Genomic DNA, 23,393 nt, shown 5'->3' on the forward strand with positions numbered 1-23,393 from the left:
ATTTAAAGGAAGATTCAGGCCCGAGCAAATAAACTATAACCCTTTGGTTCCAAGGTTAATTAAAACAAGCTAATTGGGAGTTAAAACTGAGAGATCTGCCTTGTCCTGTCCTGTGTGTGAGCTCTGCAGTTCACATGGTGTGCTCAAGTCAGATTAGTTTACTGGTGGGCCTGAAAAACAATCCCTGGGAAGGGAAGGGCAGAGGCAGGTTTGGGATTAGTTTTCTGTCAAGTCAGAAGTGCAGCTTTTTCCATTACCAGATGGGAAGATATTAATAAGATCGGTAAAGCAGTTATAAGATATTAATAAGATTGGTAAAGCAGTTTTATCAGCATTTCATAGAACCATAGAACTGTTTAGTTGGAAAGGACCTTTAAGGTCATCGAGTCAACCATTGACCCAGCACTGCCAAGGCCACCACTAACCCATGTCCTCAAGTGCCACATCCACATGTCTTTTAAATCCCTCCTGGGATGGAGACTCCACCCCTGCCCTGGACAGCTGTGCCAGGGCTGGGCAACTCTGTCAGTGAAGAAATTTTTCCCAATATCCAACCTAAACCACTCCTGACACAACTTGAGGCTGTTTTCTGTTCCCTGGGAGCAGAGCTTGATGCCTCCCAGCTCCCCTTTCCTGTCAGGGGGTTGCAGAGCCAGAAGGTCCCCCCTGAGCCTCCTTTTCTGCAGGCTGAGCCCCCCCAGCTCCCTCAGCTGCTCCTGCTGCTCCAGCCCCTTCCCAACTCCATTCCCTTCCCTGGACACGCTCCAGCCCCTCAATGTCCTTGTTGTGAGGAGCCCAGGAGTGACCCCAGGGCTGGAGGTTTGTCAGCAGTGCCAGCACAGGGGCTGCTCCTGCTGCCACCCTGTTCCTGCCCAGGCCAGGTGTCATTGGCTCCCTGCCCACCTGGGCTCTTGTTCTGCCACTGCTGACCAGCACCCCCAGCTCCTTCCCCACCAGCAGCTCTGCAGCCTCTCTGCCCTGCTTGCAGCACTGCAGGGCTTGTTGTGACCCAAGTGCAGGACCTGCAACTTGGGCTTGCCCACCAATCCAGCCTGTCCAGATCCCTCTGCAGATCAGCACTCCCCCCCAGCTGGGTGTCACCTGCAGACTCCAGATCATTGATAAGGGTATCAAACATGGGCCATTGGCAAAGTTTTCTGCTCGTGGAAGACCATTCTTTGTGATTCCTGATCCTGTCTCCAGGGTGCAGCTGCTCTGGCACCCCGGATCCCTTGTTAGCTGGTTCTATTTCCTTCTTAAAAATGTTCTTTTCCTGGGTCAGTTGACCCAGGGTGTTTCTGCTCACTGGGTTCACAGTCACAAATATCACCCCCAGACCTTGGAATAAGAAGAAAAAGGAAGCAGAAGGAGATTACTGATGAAGCTGGACTGGAAAAGCAGCAGTACTGTTTTCAGTAGGTCCAAACGGTGGGATTGATGGTCCTGGTTTTGCACTTCACAGGTGTATCTTTGAACGCAGATATTTGATAACCACCTTCTGTTAAGCTTTGTGTTTTGGTTTCTTTGAACAGTGATGAAGAATTTCAGGGTGGTATTTCAGGCTCTTTGCATCAGGTGAAGGTGTCCTGTTCCATTACCTGTGCAGCTCTTAGGGAAAAGTCACTGATTCTTCTGGCACTTCCACATAAACTGGTGTTTTCTCAGGAGAGAGAGCGAAACTTGAGTGTAGGATACAATTTTATAACTGAACTAATTAGTGCTCGTAAGGTCTTCCTGCTGCAATTCCCTGGGATGATTAAAGGAGAGGTAGTTTAAAAATATCTACTGCACCTTTTCAACTCTCTCTAGAAAACACGACAAACTTGTGCATTAAAGTCAACGTTTAATGAACAATCTGTGCATGTGGGGAAAAAGTCGTGATTATTTCTTATTTTGGGGAAGGATGCTAAAGAACATAACTTTATAGAGATTGTTTTTAATCATCTGAGATATCTGTTGTCTTAGTTTTCAGCTTTTCTGACTGACAGCCTGTACATTGTTGCATACTGGGAAAGTGTACGCATATTATTAGAGTGCAGGTTGAGGCTATGGTTGTGCCCCCCAGAATTGTTAAAAGGTCTCTTAGATCTTCATATTTTAATCTTTATCATCTCCATTTTTGCTTTGATTTTTTTTTAAATAGAATTTAAAATATTAGTATTTTACTTTTTTCCAGATGGATGTTTCTAAGATCATAAAACAAGTGGATGTCTGAGTCAAAAATGAGGGAAATGGGCTCCAGATATGTAGTATTTGTTGCTACATCTCTATTTTAACTTTAACTTATGGGCCACCTTGGGTATTATGGTAAATGCCACATTTTTCTGAGGTGCTTCCTGTACTGACAGAGGGATTTAAATATATATATATTCTCAGGATAAAAGGGGTTTTGTTACTATTGACAGAAGTGTGTTATAATGCTGTACACATATGGGAAATCGGGAAAAACTTTCTCTAACTAGGGATTAACATTTCATTTCACCATCTTCCTGAAATTCTCAATCTTACAAATACCAGTTTTTAAGGGTAAATGGAAACATGTTCATTTAAGTGCTGTGAAAATTAGTGTTTGCAGTTCTCTTTATGCAGCAGCATATGCATGGTGCACTCATTTACATCTCCTCAGCTCTGCCAGACAAGTGGATTCTGCAGTGGAATTCTGAAGAAAACTCCCAGGACTGCTGAAATTGTTAAATATTCAATCCCACGTTCCCGTTTCACTCCAGAGATGTGTGAGTTTGTAGCAATCAGTGTTTGTGCCTGACAGAAATGAAACAGCAGCCCGTGGGAACAGGGAAGGTCCAGCAGAGAAGGTGCTCACTCCATGAACTGGGGAGGCCTGACCTGAGCAGATGTCCCTTTGCATTTCCAGGAGGCTGAAAGTAAAACACGTTGCTTGATCCAGACCTAGGAAACTTTTGGAAATTTCGGCTCATCCAGGGAAGTTTTAATAGTTTGAGCATGCAACAGAATTTTCCTCTGTCCAAGAACTCTTTGGAGTTGATTGCAGCTTGCTTTTTATTCAGCTTTTCAATCATTTAATAAACTTAATGACATCGGTTTGGCTGCTCAAGAGGAAAACTCAATATTAATTTTTATTCTGGAAGTCTCTACTAATATTGTGTCACTACCTACAGCATTGCTTTGTCTCTGACAGAGAGAAAGGACCAGAGTTCAAAGCAGAGTGAAACACTGTTTTATGTACCAGAACCAATTTTTTCCTTTTCAGATGTTCTGTTTTTAGAAAATTTAATGATCTGGAAGAGCTAAATCACATAATAACGATAATAATAATAATAATAATAATGTCTGGAATTTGAAGCAAAATCAAAAGAAACTCCTCTCGGTTCCTGAAATTCCTGGCTGCAGGAATGCAGTCACAGCGAAACCAGGCACAGGATTCACACAGGACAAGGAGGAAGAAGAAAAGTGAAGATAGTACTTGCCATGTATTTCCCTCACCAATGCACTTTGCTTATTGCAAACCAAAAAATAATTGATAGTCTGGGTTTTTTTTTTTTTGGCCAGTGGAAGTTCTTGAGTTTTCATCCCATTGGTACAGGGCAGGGCAGGAGTATGATTAGTTAAAAATAGTAGATATAACATAGATAAAGAAAATTAAAGTGAGTCCTTCAGTATCCCCAGAGGTGCCTCACAGGGACATTTGCAGGTGGTTCTGCAGGGGACAAGTGACAGGAGTGAGTCACAGCTGTGGTAACTTGACAGCTGTTTGTCATCTGGAATGAGGAACTCTTCCTTTGCTTTCCTTTAGTAATAAAGAAGAGTAATTTGGAATATTTAGGATAGAAATTTTAGATTTTTCTGCTTAATTTTTTGTAATTAGTTGAAATACTGTTTTAATTTTCTTCTCTTTGATAATGGAAAAAAGTCCTGCTTCCCACAGAAGCACAGGTTTGTGTAGCTTGGCACCTGTAAATTCTACAGTATTTACCTGTGGATTTAAATTAGAATGTATGCATTTAACGTGCAGTTTTCATGGTGTGGTAGTAAAGTACTGATGGAATGAAAATTCCTTCAGCTCTGTTTGGGAGGATGTGATTTATTGCTCAAGATATGTATGTGTGTGTTACTTTTCGCCGTGAAGGCTTCCCAGCCACGACTTTTGTGCTCCTTGAACAGCTCCTCTTGTGCAACCAACTCTGATTAAAATACCTCAGTCTGATTTAATGAAATAATCGCCCTGTTGCTGAAGATCTGTCTCTCACTGATGTTTTGTCTCTTCAAGTGGTTGTAGAAGGAAGACTTAGGGGACAACCCAGTGATTTAAACAAAGATTGGGTGCTGGGGAAAAATATGTTCTGTTCCCAGCTCTGTTGCATACTTGCCAAAACAGCTTGGCCAAGTCACCAATCTGTTTAATCTGTTTTTGAAAATGGGGATAATTCCTGGGCAGGAGCAGGGGGGTGATGATGAAATTTCGGTGCTCTTTTCCAGCACTTTTTATCAAGAGCTCTGCCTTTTGAAATGGATCCCTTGGGGTTTGAAGGGGATTCCTTGGTCTGCAGGGTAAACTCCCCAACTCTTTTCCTTGCTCCCTGTTTTTGAGGACTCCCTGGTGCTGGTTTTGCTGGTGCTCCAGGCTTTCCCACATGCACTGTTCCTGTGGGAATGCTTCTATCCCTGACCTTTGGTGTTGCCTTGGAGTGCAGATCCGCTGCATGTAAGGAGCTGCTGTGTGTGCAGCGTCAGTGTGTTCTAATGAATGGTGTCACAGAAAGGAGAGCAGTGAGTTTAGTTACAGCTGAGACCTTGAAATTAGCACATATGGGAGCACATCACTTACTTCTGGAGGGTTATTTCCCTTTATTGGTTCAAATTTCAACCTTTCCAAGGGAATGGTTTGAACAGGAGTGTTTTCCTGTGTAGTAGGTACAGTACAGATTTTAAATTCGGATGTGATGATGGTTTTGCTTACCTTTTTGAAGCAAGATTCAACTGAGGTGACTTCAGCTTACTAAAACATCAGCAGGCGTCTGCATTTCAGCTCGAGTGGTTTTCTGCTGAATCAGTCAATTAGCTGGAGGTACCAGTGGCTCCTGGTAGCAGGTAAGTGGAGTTATTGTGGCTGGGACCAGAGCAGGAGGCAGGAAAAAGGCTTTCATATCCCATGAAACCACCCCTGAGGTCAGGCTTTTATTGCTGAGAGCCTGGTTGGTACCTGTGCCTCAGGAATCCCAGCTGATATTGCTCATTACTTGGTGTTGTTTGGAGGGGGGGGGTCATTTTGGTTAATAATGAGGGGGGTGAGTGAGAGTCTGTGTATGTGTGTGTGTCTACACCTCAACTCCCTTTAAATCAATGCAAAACAGCCACTCCTGGACCTGGTTTCTCCAAACCACATCTGTCCACTTTCACCTTCTGTGGAGGCAGATGACAAACACGGGGACGAGTTCACCACTTGGGGCCATCAATGCCATCAGTGCCACGCTTCATGTTCCCCTGCTGTCCCCTTTCCGTGCCTGTGCTGCTGCTCCTCTGTCAGTGCAGTGACAATGATTGGCCTGTGTTCCCATGCAGACTTTTATTGAGTCTGGTTTTTGATTCCTGGACGGATTTCCACTTGCGTGACTCTCTGACCGGTTCAGTCATGTCTGTTGTTTTTATTCCCTTTTATCTTCCTGCACTTTCCTGCTGCCCCTTACACAGCCCAGATTTGAGAACTTGGCATGGCCTCAGAACAGCTCAGGAGGAGGAGGAGGAGGAGGAGGAGGAGTGCTTCTTGAGGGATATTTTCCAATAACAACGTGCTTGTTGTAGATTAAATAGTTTCTTTGCTTTGGGGCTTTTCAGACTCTTTGGCGTCTTGATTGGTTCTTGAGTGCCCCCACAAGTGAGGAAGGAACCCAAATTTATGGAACACTGTGGAGCAACCAGTGCATAGAATATTCCTAGAGGGTGTGCACATTCACTAGAGAAGGTTTAGGAATTTGCAAATAGAAGAAAAAGTGAAAAGTAATTTGAACAAACATTCTGCGGAGTACGGTTGGTTAAAAAAAGATCATCACAGAATATTGTATCAAATCAGGATTTCTGCTGAGCTACCCAGCCCAGCAGTGTCACCACAGTGAGGCAAGTATGGAATGGCTCTTGAACAGCAGACATCTTTAGGTAACTGTGAAATCTAATTAATGCCCATAGCTGTGTGAGAGGAGGCTGAAAAAAGCCTGTTCTCTGGCCAGACAGGCAGATTTAGAGGGGAAATTAAACACTGCTGTCTACTCAAAGTTGGAGTGGTAGGAAGCAGTTTTTGTCACTCTTCAATGGCCTGAGTTAGTCATGGATTTGTGCGTGGAATAAAGGGCTGTGCTGCCCTTGGAAGCAGAGTTCTGCCTTGAAAAGCCCTTCTAAAATAAACGTGGCTTCCTTGATTCGGGAATAACCGTGGTGAGTGCAGCCCTGCCTCGTGGGTAGCTGCTCTCCTGGTAACCATTAGGAGCTTTGGGCACAGTTTGGCACTGGAATGCAGCTCTCTGATGAGGTAATAAATGAAGGCTTTTGTTACTAAAGTAATGTGTGAGTCACAAGTGCTTTTTTTATGGTTATGCTTGCGTCAAAACACATCATGACAGCACTTGTTCACTGTACTCCTCCTCCTGCCTTAATTGTAAGGACTGTGAGATGCCAAGAGCTGTCTGTTTGGCTCCCAGCGCTTTGCTTTGCTTTGCTTTGCTTTGCTTTACTTTGAGAGCTTCCTGTTTAACACTCAATCATATTATTAGAACTTCAGTGTTTCCACGTGAACCTTTGCACCCCCACGAGTACCCTGTGACTGTGGGGCACCTCGAATTAACCAGCTCGGTGGTGAAGGGTGGATTGGCTTTGGTTTGTCTGCCTCAGCTCAGCTGTGCTTGGAAATCTTGGGCTCTGGGGAAAGTTTGAGAATGGCATTTACTTTGGTGGAAGTTGGAGCTTGCACGTTTGCTAATAGGAAACCATTGTTAAATGCAGTCATCATCTGGGAAGAAGAAGAAACGAGAATTGATTTTTACTTTCCCTGTTGCGAGTGCTTTGTTTCTGTTTTTTTTTTTTAAGCAGGAAACCGTGGTGTTATGGAATGATGTATGTGGGCTCTGTTGGGGCTCCAAATAGCTGTTTGCAATTTGGCAAAGACAGAGGCACACACAGTCTTTTGGACAAATTTGAAGTTGTTTTTATGGTTTAGAAGGAAATGTAGAGATTGAGACCACACAACCTGGCTCTGCACAGGGCTCTTGTGTACAGAGATGCTAAACACCCGAAAATGCAGTGTTTCCATAGGCGGAGTTTCTTTTGTATTCACAGGCTGGGGAGCCTCAAATTCCAGAGGCATTACATGAGCAGTTTTAATGAATTAGTGTCTGGTTTTCCTGCAGCAGATGTGACAAGCAGCTTTATAAGCTGCTTCCCATCGATCGCTGTTTTCCAGCTCTTTTGTGTCTTTCTTTTGCTGAGAGAAAAGCAGGGAAGAGCTCGGTTTCTACAGTAACTGCTGCCTACACTCCTGCCTGCAGGCCAAGTGCTTTCTCAGTCCTGCAGCCTGTGCAGGGTTCCTGCAGTGAATTTCTGTACGTTTTGTTTGGGTTTCTACTTTGTTTTTTTCTTGTGGCTGGTTTAAATATTTTGCCCTTTAAGAGGAGAGGAGAATTGCAGTGGGAATTGGTGATTTGGAGATAGGTAATTTTAATTAAGCCCAGCACACTACCATGACTATAAGATAACCTAAATGTTTTTTGTTTTTTGGTTTTTTTTTGCTGCTGATCGATACCAATGTCTGCGTGGTTGGGGATGCAAAGAAAATGAGGTTTTCTCGTTTTCTAATGCTGCTAAAACAGGAACCTTTGGAAATTCGTGGTGGCACTTTGGTGATGCCTGTTTGTGTGGCGTAATAATGCAGGGGAGGGCTGAGATCAGCTTCAGCTTGTCAATAGGATCATTTACATTTGCAGCAGAATTTGCTGTGGTGGAACAACCTCACACGTCATTTCAGCCTAAACTCTGAAATACTCCTGGAGAGCATGTGAACACAGGGTTAAAAATACCCGGGTTCTCATGACGTCAGCTGCGAGTGGGAAGGAGCTGAGCACCATTTCAGACAAGGTCATGTGTTTATTACTCAGTTTGTGTTCTCTGCTGGTGGCTCAGGAATGTTCCTGTTGTCGTCATCAATATTCTGCTGTCATAGGATCATTTTTTGACGCAGGCAGGCTTTTTCCAGAGCCTTCTGAAGGCAGGTCAGCAGCGTTCCTGTAAGGAATACCAACCAGCAACTTCCCACACTGCTTCTGCACTCGCTAAAACACGGGCAGGGAAATCTGGAAGTGAGGTTTCCCATGGGGGGAGCCATTAATTTACAGCGAGATCGTATTGCCAGCCTTTGCTTACAATTTGGTACGAGTGTTTTATCGGGCAGCTTGAATTAACATGAGGCTCCAGCAGTATTTCATCCCTCGTGATGCTGCAGAGATCTTTGCTTTCGAATCTTCAGACATCTGAGAGCGTAAACAGATCAGGAATCTTTCGGGTGTTTGATGGCACACCTGAAAAAACAGCCGGAGCTTTGTGAAAAGCTGCGAACGAAAAGCCAAACTGCTGATTTAAAGAACGTGGGAGTGTTTTTGTCCCTCCTGGCACCAGAGGTCGAGCGTGCCATGGAGCCCCTGCTGTTCTCCTGGGGGGTGGATGTGCTGTGCAGTTATTGATCCTCGAGCCCCGGAAATCGATGGCAAAGGATCAGAGAACCGAGGGGAACACGCACGAGCTCGGCATTCGCTCCCCAGAGGAGAAAGCGGCCACTCTTTAAAGGGCACTTGCTTTTTGGGTAACCTCTAGGAGTGGTAATGGCCAGATATCATTGAATGTAAATTTCTGGTGAATCAGCCACATCAGGACTTAGTTTGGAAACAGGGAGGGGGAGGAATCCATCCCACCACAGTGGGCTGGGAATATGGACCTGGAGGAAGTGGTGCCATGTTCTGGCTGGGCTGGGTGCTCACATTTCCTGTGGTTTCAGCTGCAAGAATGACGTCAAAAACTTCCTAAAATCCTACTGGAGGAGTTTGGGCTTTGTGTGACATTAATATCAATATTATAAGTAAATGTTTTTTGGATCGTCATCAATAGAGAAAAGCAGGTACTCCTGCAGAAGGTTTTACAAAGGCCATGTTAAAGCTAAAATCTCTGACAGGAGCACAAGGTGGCTCCTCATGTAGGTGAACAAGCACCTGCATAAAAAAATTACCTGTGGAGAAAGTTCCCTATTTAAAGGACAATAAGAAAATAATTATGAATTATACTGGCTCACCTTCTGTCAGTGGATGCATGGTAAAATGTCCTGTGCTCTTAGTGTTTTTCCTATTATTGCTAAATGTTACAGCAGCACTTCTCTAGTGTAATCCTAGGAAAGACTTTGTCAAACAAATGTCTGAACACTTATTTCTGTAAAGAGTCAAAACAATGCTTACCACAAAAACATGGGGTGTTTTTTTCTAGTAACCCATTTTTTATTAGTAATGATTTAGTGGTGGGAGTTTTCAGGTGGCTTTTCAATATATGACTATTTGGGTGGATTTATAGATCTACCTTCATTATTAGCTTGGAAGCCCAGATTTTTAACTGTTGGGTATTTTTAGATTATCTTGAAATAAAAACTGCAGTTCAGTTCAATTTGTCTTCTTAATAAGTTTTGGTTTTGTTGGGTCTTTCAGATCTAAAGGTGATGACTCTATTCAGGAAATGGACTGTGGTATTGACTTCCAGTTCAATTAAACGCAGCCCAAAGTCTTAAAAATAAATTCTGGATCTGAATAATTTAGTATGCCTGCTCTTGGTGTTGAGCAGTCAGAAACCTTCTGGTATAAAATTCAGAAGATGAGGAAGGTTAGAAAGTGTAATTGTGTATTTTATCGAAATGGGTAGGCTGAGTAAAGCTGCTGCTTTCACCTTGGTGTGGGAATTGTTGATTTTTCCACGTTATTTGAAGTTATTTCTTCCAGGTGTCTCCAAGACACGGAGTCCCATCTCTTCTGCCGGGTTTCTGAGTGTTTTTTGTGTCAGTTTGATGGGTGAGAGGACCTTCTTTCTTTAGAGATGCACCTTTTTCTAGGACATGAATGCACCACACACAGGCTTTACAAAGACTGGAATATGTAATTACACTTCAACTTTCAAAGCTTTTTTTACCCCTGTTGCATTTCTAGTTGTATTCGTTAAAACTCACCTTTTAAACCTCATTCATTTAAAAACTGGTTAAAACCCATAGCTGCATATTGTTTAATGCATAATTGATTTCCTAATAATCCATTGTGATGGAATCAATAATAAATGAGGCAGCAAATGGAGAAAAGATGATGAAATTGGGGTTCTTGTGCTTTCAGACTGGGGCCTGGCCTTGGTTTAGGTGGGGTAACAGTGGACACAGAGAACTGGTGACAGACTGGGGAGGGGAGTGGAGCACACAGGGGGTGTGAGAAGAGGCTAAATTACCTCGATTTGATTCTTTTTTTCCCTGGAGAGACCCAGAGGTGAATCCAGTTGGAGCCAGGCTGTGCTGACAGGTTGGGCACAAGCAGCTGTAGCAAGTTGCAACCAAGAAATCAGACCTGGAATCACACAAATATCAAACCCCTTCATTAACTGAGAGTGTAACTTGTTGGAATGAGTTGCCCAGCTCTATCCTTGGCTTCCAAATTCAGGGAGACAAGGCCCTGAGCAGCCTGGTGTAACTGCTTGGAGCAGGAGGTTGGGCTGGACACCCTTCCAGACTCAATTTCTCTGAGGTTCTGTGTGAAAGATGTAAAAAAAACCCCATTTTTGCCTGACTCCTAAAATACAAATGTCTCAAAAGTGGGCCTGGAAGTGTGCACTGGAGTGCTGGAGATGAAGTGTCAGTGTGCACATCTTCTACCAGAACTAGAAATGAATGAATTGGCTGTGAGAGTCACTTTTACTGGAGCGAGTGGAAAGCCCAGTTGGGAAGTGGCTCATAAGTAGGGAGGTAAGAGGAGTTAGAAAAGGGATTAGCTTCAAATCTCCCTTCCATGGGAGGGAGGCCATAACTGGTATGGTGATTTCCATGTTTCTTTGTTAGGTCATCGATCAAAATAGCAGAAGGAAGTACAAAGAGCATCATTTTAGGCTGCTGTGCTGGCAGAAAGTGGAAGTGGAAAGGCTGTGTTTAGTGGGGCAGATGTTGACAATGACCTCTGATTCTCTCTGGTGGGGGGTCACATCACTGCTCTGCACGTATTTGAAATCAAAAATCAACAAGAGCAATCTCCCAGGTGCTGACTGGGTTCTTTTGAGGGTCTTTGGTTTGTAGGGTGAAAAGTTGAAGCTGTCCTTGCTCTCAGTAAATCAGCAAGAGTTCAAACCCCTTCGCCTTGTTGTTCTTTTAGATCTGCTTAAATCTCGGGGGATCCTTTAAGTTCCCTGGGGTTCAGTGGGAAAGAATTGAAATGTTCAGTGTGCACTGCCGTGACTGGGGGGTTCCCAATGCTGAACCCTCGTAATCTGCTGGAATTTAAAATCTGGAGGTGCTGATAAAAGAGCAGTGGGATGGCAGGTGCTGTCCAGTTTTGGTCCTGGTTCTTGGATGACAACTCAACTGGAATAATTCAAAGGATACTGAGGCACTGGGTGTCACAGCAAGGTTTATGTGCAGGGAGAAGACTGAATTCCTACTGCTCTGTTTTGGTTTCCCAGGTGAAGACAGGACGAGGTTCCTCATTTTCAAACAGATTTTCACATAGGCAGAATTACAAGTGTATCATTGGTTTTTTCCCTGTGGTGCAGACAGAACTGCTGAGGTGACACGACAAAATAATAGAAATACAGATGTGACAGAACTAAACTTGGCACATTTTCCCCTGAGACACTTCTCTGACCCCCTGCAAAGTTGCCCAACTCTGTAGTCCTGCCTGGATCAGCAGGAGCTGCACACAGTGAGTTTTCGAGGGAGAAGTTTGATGCTTCTTGTCTGTTTTCCAGTAGCCAAACCAGAATGAACCTTTTTTTTTTTATTTAAAGAAGAATAATTAAGGCAGTGAGTTGCATTTTAGCTGTGACATCACTGTGGTTCCCTGGATCACACTCTGGCCATCTGTTGGGATGCTCCATAGGAAGCCCAAGGCAAGGGACTTGCACGGAATTATTTAACTGCAAACACTGAGAACAGTTGTTTGAAATACATAAAATACAACACTGGCCCCTCAGCTGACTAGTGCAGTTGTGTGTTTATCACATGGATACCTGACACCCTTTTTGCCACAGAGCTGCTCAAACACGGATGGTTTGCAAACCTTTGTTTTTAGGAACCTGTTGGTGGCTCTGTTGGATTTCCTGCTCCCAGTGGCATCATCCTATAAAGGCAGGATGGTGGTTAGATGAGGTACAGAGGGACAGCTTTACAAAACTGCTTGTTTTCTTCCCTTTTTGGGTTTTTCTTTGTAAGTGGGTTGGCTGGGTGAGTTCCTCCTCCAGCAGCCATCCTGTGGTAGCACATTGTGAAACTTCTGTAAACGCTTTAAACAGTGAGTAAAATCCACTTGGGCTTGTTGAGCTCTAAATGTTTGATGAGGTCTCTCCCTGTGGGTGTGCTGTGGTTTTTGTTTAGTTCTTTGTGTAACTAAAAGAATATGCCAAAACCAACTTGATTCTGATCAAATTAGAACACGTTCTGTGCTTTGGTTTTGGAAGTAAATGTCATACATTTGCATAAATGCAATTTATTCAGGAATTCCTTTGGTTAGTATACACTCTTTATTCTGCATTTTGGCTGAATTCCAGCGTTAAAAATAGGCTCCTATTAAAAAAACCCCTGTTTACAAATATGAATCAATTGACAGCTGTGGTCTTTTGATAATACTCAGGTGTTTGCATGCTCCAGCCGGACAGGGATTTGTAAATACATCCTGTCTTCCGTACTAACACCGTCCTTTCAGGCTCAGCATGGGGAAGGGAACTGCACTGGTGATGCCCTTGGGTTCTCATGCAGCTCATGACTGTAAGCTGCAGGTTGGTTTGGCACAGTTCTGACCTGTGGAATACCCCTGGTGGGTCAGAGCTCCTGCTTTGGGGCTGCATTTTATGGGTGGGTTTTTTTCCAAACCTCCATCAGCATCTGAGAGCCCCAAATGTGTCACCTGAGTCAGTGAGCTGCCCTTGCCTTGGGATGCCCCAGGGAGATGCTGCATGCAGAGGGTGCAGCAGTGTAAGAAGGGAGATGTTTTAATACATCTGCCTATGTGGAATATTGAAGGAATTGTCGAGTGTGTGTTTTCTGCCTCTCCATAGTTGTGGTACTGGTGTTAAGTTGTGAAGATCCACCTCCTCCCCATCCACCTCCTCCCCTTGCTCACCCTGGTCTGGCACTGTAGGACTCAGGTTGCTCAGTACAAGGATTTTTCAGGGGGATCAAGGAATGAGCACCTAAAGCCGTGTCTGGTTGTTCCCACGTTTTTCTCGAGTTGAAATAAGTTTGGTGTGAAAATAACGAAGATGAATTGTTCAGTCATGAAAGGCATTGGACAAGTGACTAAAATTTACATCTGTCTCTGTGTCAAACAGATGTTGTCGTTCACCTTCTCACAGGGACTTTTACCTAATCTTTGGCTGCTGTCTTTGCATACGCTTGGAGTGTTGTCGTTATTGCTGATTAACCGAAATGGTTTTATTACCAAAACAGCCGAGACCTCTTTCCACTGTCACTAAAACAATATCAGCACAAAATACGTCCTGCTGGAAAAAGCAGAGAACGGAGTTGTTACTGAAGATACTAAAAAACTCCACAACCCAACCCAGAAATTGGTCCAGTTGAGTTCCTTGCTGAGCTGCGAGCGCAGTTTCTGGCACAGCTTCTGTTCCTAATTTAGTGCGGGGAGTTGGTTCAGAAATAGGTCGGCTGGGAAATGCGGCCACGGCCCGTGCTGGGGAGCGAGACAGGGAGAAAAGGAAGGTCACTGTGGATTCTTCTCTCTCTTTCCTGCTCCTTGGGTGTGCACTGGAGGGAAGGAGCAGCGCTGCAGTGCGTGTGGCGAGGGACACAGCGAAAATCAAATGCTGCCTTTGTTCTATAAACATCCTCAGATTCCTTTTAAGAAATAAAAGCCAAAACACAGGAGAGTTCGTGTTTTCAAGGCTACTCCACAGCTGAGTGTGCCTTCCAATTCTTACATCACTTTTATGTTTAATACATTTTTCCAGAGACAAGAGCCCTTTTTATTTACAGCCTCTCTTGCATTCAGAGCTCACTTCTTACCCCTGTTCCAGCATGCTCTTGTTTCCTTTCTGTGTAAAACCAGACCTACCTAGAAACACTTCAAAAAACCCCAAACCCAACCCAAACCCCAACATTTTGTGAGGTTTGTTTCTGGGTATAGTGTCGCTGGAAAGTCCTTTTCGTCGTGTGGGAGGTGTGTAAATGTCATTGTGGGTTTAGTGTAGTCTGACAGCTTAAAAAGGAGGAGATAGTAAAGTTACTTGAACTGTATTTTTATAGATGCTTTTGTTGAAAGAAGATTTAAGTTTCTTGTTTTGCTCAATCTTTTTATTTACCGAGAAGTTAGAAACAGCTTGTCCTGTTTAATTGGGTTCAGTTCTAAATGCTGGGATCAGGGATGCAGAAAGGAGAATACTTAAAGGTGCATGCATTGTGGTTTACTTTTCAAATTTCTAAACAATTGCACGTTGGTAATATATTGTTAGTCATTAAATTTGGGCATGTAATCTCTGGCAATATATGAAGATGGGGCAGTTTATTGAAATTGGGTCTTAAACTCAACTCTGAAAAAAAGATGTAGTACTACAGCAGCAATAGACTCTGTAAATGAATTAGAATTGATACACGTTTAATTTAATAGGTATTTTAAGAGAAAAATCTCTTAGACCAGCCCTATGAAAATGGGTGGACCTCAGATTGGCCAACGTTTATGCTCCTGATTAATTTTGCTATCATGGACCTTACTTGTTCATTTGGCATCATAAAATAATGGGCTTTTGTCTTCAAAACAAACCAGCTTTGGGGGCTGGTGCAGAATCAGGGTGAACCTCAAGAAATTTGGAGACAACCCATAAAGTGCCCTTGTTACAAAGAATTGCATTTGCCTATGTTCCTCCCCAGATGTCAGAGTTGCTGATATGGGGATCTCTTTCTGGTCACACTGATGTATGTGTCTGTGGTCTGTAAATTGGAGATGGTTGGGGGTAATTACAGAAGATACTGTAGTTTTTAAGTTCTAAATGAGCTTGGGTGGTATGTGCAAGTTATGCAGAAAGTCTTACATTGTGTAAACAAGTGGCTCATATATTTGTGTGTGTTTTTCTTTTTTTTTATTTTATTTTATTTTCCAGCTGTACTTTCAGGTTTCCCAGCACAAACATCAAGATAACATTCACAGCTCTGTCCAATGAAAAGAGAGAAAAACAGGAGGCCCCGGAGTCCCCAGTGAAACCTGTGCAACCCCAGATCTCTCCCTTAACAATCAACATTCCAGACAACATGGCTCACCTGATCAGCCCTCTCCCTTCTCCCACGGGAACCATCAGGTATTTAAACCCTGCAGGTGGGATGCAGGGCCCTGGGCAGGCTCAGCACAGCTCCCTCATTCAGTATTGTGCTGTTGAGCTCTAAGTTTGGTTCAAGCTCAGCGTTACCTGCCCTGGAGAAACCACCTTTGTACTGACTGATGACACAGTTGCATGAACAGTCTGTAATATTCTGATTTAACAAGTTAAATGGGTAACAGTCTGCTCAGGAGCTCGGTATTCTTAGAACAGCAGGATAGCAGATCTTTTTCTTGCATTCCAGCTGATTCAGATTGCTTTTTGCTCTTGCATGCTTATGGCAATGCTTCAGATAAGTTCAAATCACATCATTTTTCAACGTTCTGATTTGTCACTGTTGCCCCGGAGTTTGACACCAGGGAAAGTGGTGGTTTGGGTTATCATTAATGTGGAAAATGGACTGATCTCCTACTCCAGGAGCTTTGCTATTGATTAGTCACCACTGGGGGTAAAGAGTCCTTTTGCTTAAAATCCAGAGCGAGGGGCAGGGTCTGGACAGGCCTCCAGGGGAGTGTGATCTGGGATTTCCTTGCCCTGCCCCTTCAGTTGGTAACTGTAACCATCGACCAACCTGTTACTTGGGACCAAACTCACCTAACACAAGCAACCCATCCTCACAAACTGGTAAAATCAGTTCAGATAGAATTTTGGAAATTCCTGGGAAGTTCAGGAGCAAAACTTCCATGTCAGGGCCCTGAAAGTCGTGTCAGAGTCAACGACGTGCCTTTGAAAGCGTTTTTGTCCCCTCTCACTTCCTGTGTCTTCCCTGGAGCAAAGGACTGTTCGTGCTTGCTTTTTAAAAATGTACAACTTGCTAATGAAATTTGAATGTAAGGATAATTGAGTTCTCTCGTGCTTGCCAAGATCTTGGTCTCAATATTGGAGTGTTTAATGACATCTGTAGAAATGATGGAAGCAGAGAGAAAAGAGATGTAGACTTGACTGTGTAACAGGTTTGCTCGATTATAAAAATGCAGGGAGAACACATCTTGCCCAAGGAATGACAGAGCAGGTCACAGGTGTTTCAGGTAACATCCCATCTATCACCACAGCCTTTGCCTCGCCACAAAGTTTGTGATTCCCCTCAGGGCTTTCGTGCACCTGTTGAGTAGTTTATTGCAGACCAAAAAAGATGCCAGTTTTGAGTCTATTTTGAGAGCAGAGCTTGACAGTTTCTCTGCAAATCGCCCTGTTTTGTAGAAGACTTGTAAACTTGCTTTGATTGTACCATATGTGTGGCTTTGTCAATATATGCTCAAGTGAGCAGAGCAGAGGGATGTTGTCAGCTGATACGTGAAAACACAGAGCAGCACTGACCTATATTGAAAAAAAAAAGAAATTAGCTACACATTTGGGCTCTAATCAAGGATTCTTCTGCACAACACTTAAAAAAAATCCCATCTCCCTCTTAGAGTAAGTATATCACCAGTAGCAAATTGTTGGTGGATTTCTTGTGATGTGAAGCTCGAAGGATATTTTTATATAAATATATATTGCCCAGTCTGCACTACCTCGCTCTTTCCATAGGTAAAAAGGGAGGCAGACAAACAAACCTTGACAGATGTAAAATCCGTGAAGCTTTAGTGTATAAATGTAAATAACATTATCTGGAGTTATTTATTGTTGCATTTTGAACCACAGATCCAAGTCAGGTTAAAGGTTGGCTGTAGAGGTAAGGCTGGTACTGGGGGCACTGCAGGCTCTGCCGTTGGGATTTGTGGGTTTTTTTGGAATTCCTGAGGGCTGCATTGAACTCAGTTTGCAGTAGGAACTGCAGAGTGTGTGTCCTTGTAGAGAGCTGCCAGAATTATTTTGGGGGACAGGCATCACCCACTGACTGTGTCTTTCCTCTTGGCTAAATGGAAATTGCAGAGGCAAACCCAGCTTGGTGCAGCTGCAGTTCCTGTGCAGGGCAGGGGGCACTGATGGGAAGATGTCACGATTCAGTCACACACAGTTTGCTCTCTGCTTCTCTGTGAGGGGTGGCAGAATGGGAAGTATTAAGAGATACTCCTGTGTTTGGCACCATCTCTTGCTTTCTCACAGTGTGTCTGCTCTGTTGGCCTAATGCTGCATTAAATTAGCTGAGTCAGTGCTGATGCATCCTATTTACAGATCAGAGTATGGTTTTATACACAGATGTGTGTGTCAGTACATGCATGTGCCTGTGGACACTTAAAGCACTATTGGTTGGGATTTAAATAAGAACCAAACCTATTCTTTTTTCTCACTGCTTGCTGTGTTTTCTCAGACGTACAAAAACACTGCCCAGGAGAGGTGATTTGTTTTTTCCTGTGAGCAGACTGAACACGAGCACGTGGCAGAAATTCCACGCGAGATGTGTGTCTTGTTTCCAATCGCTGTCTCAAAACCAGTGCTTGCTGATGCAGCTAAAGTGGACTTTAGTGCTGGCAAATCTCACACCCAAATGGAGTACAGCCTGATAAATCAGTTGATCCCTGTTCTTTGAGGAGGGAGGCCTGAGCTGCACCTGGCAGGGTTCTGATTCCCGAGGCTGACTTAGCCAGGCTTGGAAGGCGTGGGGGGTTGTGCTGGAAGCCCTGACGGCCTCGCAGCTCTGCGAGTGGCTTTGCTGCAGCAAAGAGCTTTTTGATGAGACACAGTGTGGTGATAAACTGTATAACAAAATAGTAGGATCTTCTCTTTATGCTCTACAGTGCTGCAAACTCCTGCCCATCGAGCCCCCGCGGCGCTGGCTCGTCAGGCTACAAGATGAGTCGTGGGATCCCATCTGACCTACATTTGATGGCCGACAATTCCCAGTCGGAAAACGACAAGGAGGCATCGGGGGGAGATAGCCCAAAGGTAAACACGGCTTGGAATCAATACCTGAAATGACACCTGAAGGGAATGTAAGATTTTTTGGGGGTATTATGTTGGGTAAAACGTGTGTGCTGAGTTATAACTTAAGACCGGAGACTTCAAAAGCAACGTGTAGGGTTTTGTGATCAGAAATGAGATTGATTGATTCATTGATTGGTTTACCCCTCTCCCCTTTGGGGAAGGGTCTGTGCAGTCTCAGATACAGATCTGTTCACAGGCTGTTGAAAATCCTTCACAGTTACACGTGTCTCCAAAATTTATGTTATCTTAAAACTGCTAATCAGAAGAACAAAATTATCTTAGTTTCTTTTCTGACTCGAGATTTTGGCTATTTTAGAACTGCCTTAAGTCAAGTTAATTATGCTCTGTGAGTTTTGCTGTAGAGAGGAGTGTGTCTGTCTTTGTGAAGTTTATTAATGCAGCCTTCCCTGTTCCCACGCAGGATGACTCTAAGCCACCCTACTCCTATGCACAGTTAATAGTCCAAGCAATTACAATGGCCCCGGATAAGCAGCTCACACTAAATGGAATTTACACGCACATAACTAAAAATTATCCCTACTACAGGACAGCAGACAAGGGCTGGCAGGTAAGCTGGATTTCTGCAATACTTGTTTTTAGCTGGGAGCAATGCTGGCAGCTGTAAATGGTCTTGAGCAGTTGGTGCCTCAGAGCCCTTCAGAAACAGAGTTTGTCAAATGACTGTGTTGTCTTTCTCCTGACTGTAAGTCCTCCAACAAAGTGAGCAATTTACATTAGTTTCTATTTGAAACATTGCTTTATTCGTGGAATGGTGTTCTCTAGACCTCTAGTACAGACAGATTTTGGGGGAAGGAAAGTACATTTGGCACTGGATTTGAATACCATCTGCTATCTAGGAATGGTGGTGTGTTCTGTAGCTTACAGTTGTGTAAACATCCGTATTGCTATCTTGAGATAAAAGTGAGATATTAAATGTTACAAGTTCAGTTTTATTTGGGAACAGTGCTTTTGGCCATGCAGTAAGTGAAGGAACAAGTGTGTTACCTGTTGGTATCTCGCCCTGGTTCGTGCCCTGTTCTGTTTTTGAGCTTGCCCATTTCTGTACCGAGTTACACCAAACCCTTCCACTCTGCAGAATTAATCTCTGCTTGCTTTTCATTTTTAAAAGAGCAGCCCCAGCGTTTGCCAGGATGACTAACCGAGTACAAATCAGTCTGGCAGGGTCTGCCCACACACACATGAGGGTTCAGTGCCTTTGGTGCTGTATTGGGGGTCTCAGAGGCCCAGGAGCCCAGTTCTGCCCCTGTAAGGCCCTGGGCACACTGTCCATTTGGGGAATCACTGTCACTGTTGCTGCTCCCTCTGCAGCAGGGACGTGTCTGGAGTTATTTTCAGGGAGATGAAAAGCGGAGAAGGTGTGGGAGGGGAAAAGTCAGGAAGTGCTAACACTGGCTGTACAAGTGAAAGACTGAAGAATACAGCAGAGGAAGAGCTTTTAAAATATTAATCACATAGTTATTTGTCATGAGGCCTACATGAAAGGTGGCTCCCTTTCCCAAGGTTAGCAGGATTGGAGCTGTTCCTGGCTGTTTGCTGAGGGTTTGGCTAGTGCAGGACTTGGCTGCTGTTGTGGCTGGGAAGTCTCTTTTGTTTCCCTTTCCCACATAACAGTGCAGTCTCCTGGCTGCAGACGTGCTGACAGATCTGTTTTAGCAACGAGACTCTTGTTTATAAAATGCTGGTGTGTGTTTTCCTTCCTGTTGTGCAGCACCTTGAGTGTGTGTGTGTGTGTGATGCTGCTTTACCTGAGCATCAGGAACCCAGCACACACACACTCTGCTGTGGAACAGGGAGGCTGTTTGGGGGTGGAATGCTCCAGAAAGCCAGGGTGATAGACCCAGCAGACATGGGGTGTTCTGGAGTGATTAATTAGCACCTATTCATAGAAATAATTGGAAAAGCTGAAAATCAGATGCTGTTCACTCACTGCTCTGCCAGCTTCTATCCATCAGGAGTTGGGTTACAGCTAGGGTGATGTAGGATAGATGTTGGAAATCAGATTTGAGGCTATACATGCCCATATTATTCAGAACACAGACTACACACACATGGATAGTGTCCCAGTCCTGTACCTTAATAATTAGCATTGAGATATTTATATCCCTTATTATTCAAAGGTCTCATTTTGTTGAGCACTTGAAGACTCTCTGTGAACTTATTTTAGCAGGTATTTTTTGGATCCACTCTTTTATTCTAACATATGGAGAAATAAATACAATTTATAAACATGTTCTTGGCATCTTGCTAGTTATGTTTCGATTTTTGGCAGGGAAAACCATCTCTGGTTTCATCAGTTTGCACTAAAGAAACCATACATGGTTATCATTGCTTTGGGTTCTCCAAACTTGCCATCAGGGTCATGAACCCAGATATTTGAGCAAGATTTACATTTGATTTTGTAAATTTTTGAGGGCTTTTGTTCACATAAAGCTTTTTGTCCACTTACCCCTGTTACCCCAGGAACACTTAGCACCAGTTTCTTCTTGTTTAGTGATAATGCTGAGAAAGATTTGGGGGCTTACGTATCTTAAAAATTAAAAAATTAAAATTCAGAAGGTTCTGTGTGCAAAGCCAAGCGCAGACAGAGCCACTTGAGGGTGTCAGCAGTTCTGTGCATCACTTTGATGCAGGGGGGGGGGGTGCTGCTGCAAAGGGAGGATACAGGAACGTGCAGGGAGATCCTGGGAACCAGGATCTCATGGAAAACCCGGCTCAGGACCTGCTGCCACTTGGTGTTTTTCTAGGCACACCAAATCCTTGGTTCCTTTATTGAGACAGACTGGACTGGGGGGTGAACTCCCAGCAGTCCCATCCAGCTGCCTTTGCAACTTGTGTCATTTAACCTTTTCTTTCTGAGCTGTGGAACAGTAACAGGGTTGGGATTTAGGATCAAAATCAGTGTATGCTGTGTTCTGCTGGCCCTCCTAAAGGAGCTGACACTCTGTGTGACACCTGGGGAAGGGTTGTGTGTGAACACTGATAATTTATTTTTATTTTTAACACTGCATTCTGCACAAGTATTTGTGGTGTCCTAACAGTTGGTTGCAATCGCCGTGTTTCTCATGAGAGATTTAAATGGGATTCCTGTTATTTCCAATTAGAATACTGGGGTTTTTAATTGTTGGGAAAGGTTTGACAAATGCAAGAGTTCCTGTCAGGTGTCTGGCCCTGCCTTGGCAGCGCTCTGAGTTCTGTTGAATGAAGGAATTAAAGAGCTGAACCCCGAGTCTCCTGTAGTACAAACTGCTGCACTAGGCCACATTCTGACTTGGAAAAGTTATATGAATTCTACATATTTTTTTATGTTCCATAGAATTCAATACGTCACAATCTCTCTCTGAATCGTTATTTCATCAAAGTACCACGTTCCCAGGAAGAACCAGGCAAAGGCTCATTCTGGAGGATAGACCCTGCCTCTGAAAGCAAATTAATAGAGCAGGCTTTTAGGAAAAGGCGGCCTAGGGGAGTACCTTGCTTTAGAACCCCTCTGGGACCACTCTCTTCTAGGTAAGGAAAAACAGATGAACAAAAAGACTATGGCTGTTGTTTAATCTTCAGGCTGATACAGACTTGGATACAGTCACGAGTTTAGTAATTTAATTTCATCCAGACTCAGTTGTTTGAATTCTGTGTGACTCGTTAGGAGGCTGCCCCATTCACCAGGCTTGTGTTTACTGCTTGTTTTCAGTGTTAAAAGAACTCTGTTTGCATAACTAACTATCAGATTGTTAATGTAAGCAAGCCTCGCTGTACCTTTGGTGGGTTTGACCGAATTATAACTTTAATTCCTAACTGCCATCTGCTGGATTTTTAAAACTGTTTGCAAAGAAAATTCTCAGATACCTGCTACCATTCTGTTAACCTTAGAGATGCCAATTGTATATTCAGTTTGATAATGCTCGAGCAGCATTCACGATGGGGAAACCACCTGGGTTAAAATTATTCCCTCTGTAAAGTTATGGCCTTTCTGCTGGTGCAGATCTGTTACTGCTCGCCCTGTGGCCTGAGATTTGCTCATCGTTCCTCTCCACCAGAAGAAACGTTCATGTTTCACAGATTGCTTAGAGTCTCCCTAAGAAGGCATCCAGCCACTTCTTCTCTGTTAACTGTACCTGGAGTTTGCTTTGAAATCCTGTCCCTGTTTAACAGAAGCTTTCTAAAAGATCCTGGGATCTGGGTTGTAACTCGAGGTGCCCTCCCCTGCCGTGGGGCCGCGTGGTACGGGCTCCTTAGAGGAAGGTTAAAACACATCAGCTGCTGCTTTCATTTCTAACTGCAGAAGTGCCCCAGCCTCTCCTAATCACTCTGGAGTGTTGTCTGCACACTCCAGCGGCGTCCAGACCCCCGAGAGCCTGTCCAGGGAGGGGTCTCCCGTCCCGATGGAACCTGAGCCCAGCACTATCCAGCCCAAACTCGCCGTCATCCAAGAAGCGCGATTTGCACAGAGTGCCCCAGGTGAGCAGCCCTGGGCTGGGCTGGGCTGGGCTGGGGCAGGGAGGGGGCTCGTGCAGAAACAGTGCCAGGACTTCACCAAAAAAAGGGGATATATTCGGTCTTTTAACATTCAGAGCAAATCTGTGAGAGACTCAGAAAGGGGGAGATTGTGTTTGCAGTCAGGCTGTTACCTGGGGGCTGCCAAGGAGGGGCTGTGCCTCCATCCTCTGTAGGACTGTGCTGTCTTGTAACAGTTGGCACTGGCTTTCAAAGTGTATTCTCTCGAGTTAAGGAAAAAAAATAAAAGAAATAGAAGGTTAAATGTGTTACAGAAATGAGGACATGCCTTTCACAGCTCTGTGATCATCTCATCCTGTCAAAGTGGGGGATAAAAGAATTGGAAAGGTAAAGAGAGAGAAGAAATTTCTTGTTTAAAACAAAAAGAGCATAAGGCATGATGGGATAAGGATGTGTTTGTTTAATTACCTTAGTTTATATATGTTTGCCATCCATTT

General features: G+C 44.0%; 1 protein-coding gene across 3 annotated transcripts in view; it reads left to right on the plus strand.

Moving 5' to 3' along the window:
- The window catches only part of FOXK2 (forkhead box K2), a 57,241-nt gene that overhangs the window by 16,271 nt on the left and 17,577 nt on the right, over positions 1-23,393 (plus strand). For all 3 annotated transcript variants that reach the window (XM_027886053.1, XM_027886051.1, XM_027886054.1), the window contains exons 2-6: positions 15,346-15,540; positions 18,237-18,384; positions 18,845-18,991; positions 21,758-21,951; positions 22,724-22,899. In XM_027886053.1, the coding sequence (XP_027741854.1) occupies positions 15,346-15,540; positions 18,237-18,384; positions 18,845-18,991; positions 21,758-21,951; positions 22,724-22,899 (860 nt within the window). The remainder of the gene's footprint in view (positions 1-15,345; positions 15,541-18,236; positions 18,385-18,844; positions 18,992-21,757; positions 21,952-22,723; positions 22,900-23,393) is intronic.

Source organism: Empidonax traillii, unplaced genomic scaffold (assembly GCF_003031625.1).
Source record: "Empidonax traillii isolate 1590-97213 ecotype Southwest subspecies unplaced genomic scaffold, ASM303162v1 scaffold177:size1754471, whole genome shotgun sequence".
Lineage (NCBI taxonomy): Eukaryota > Metazoa > Chordata > Aves > Passeriformes > Tyrannidae > Empidonax > Empidonax traillii.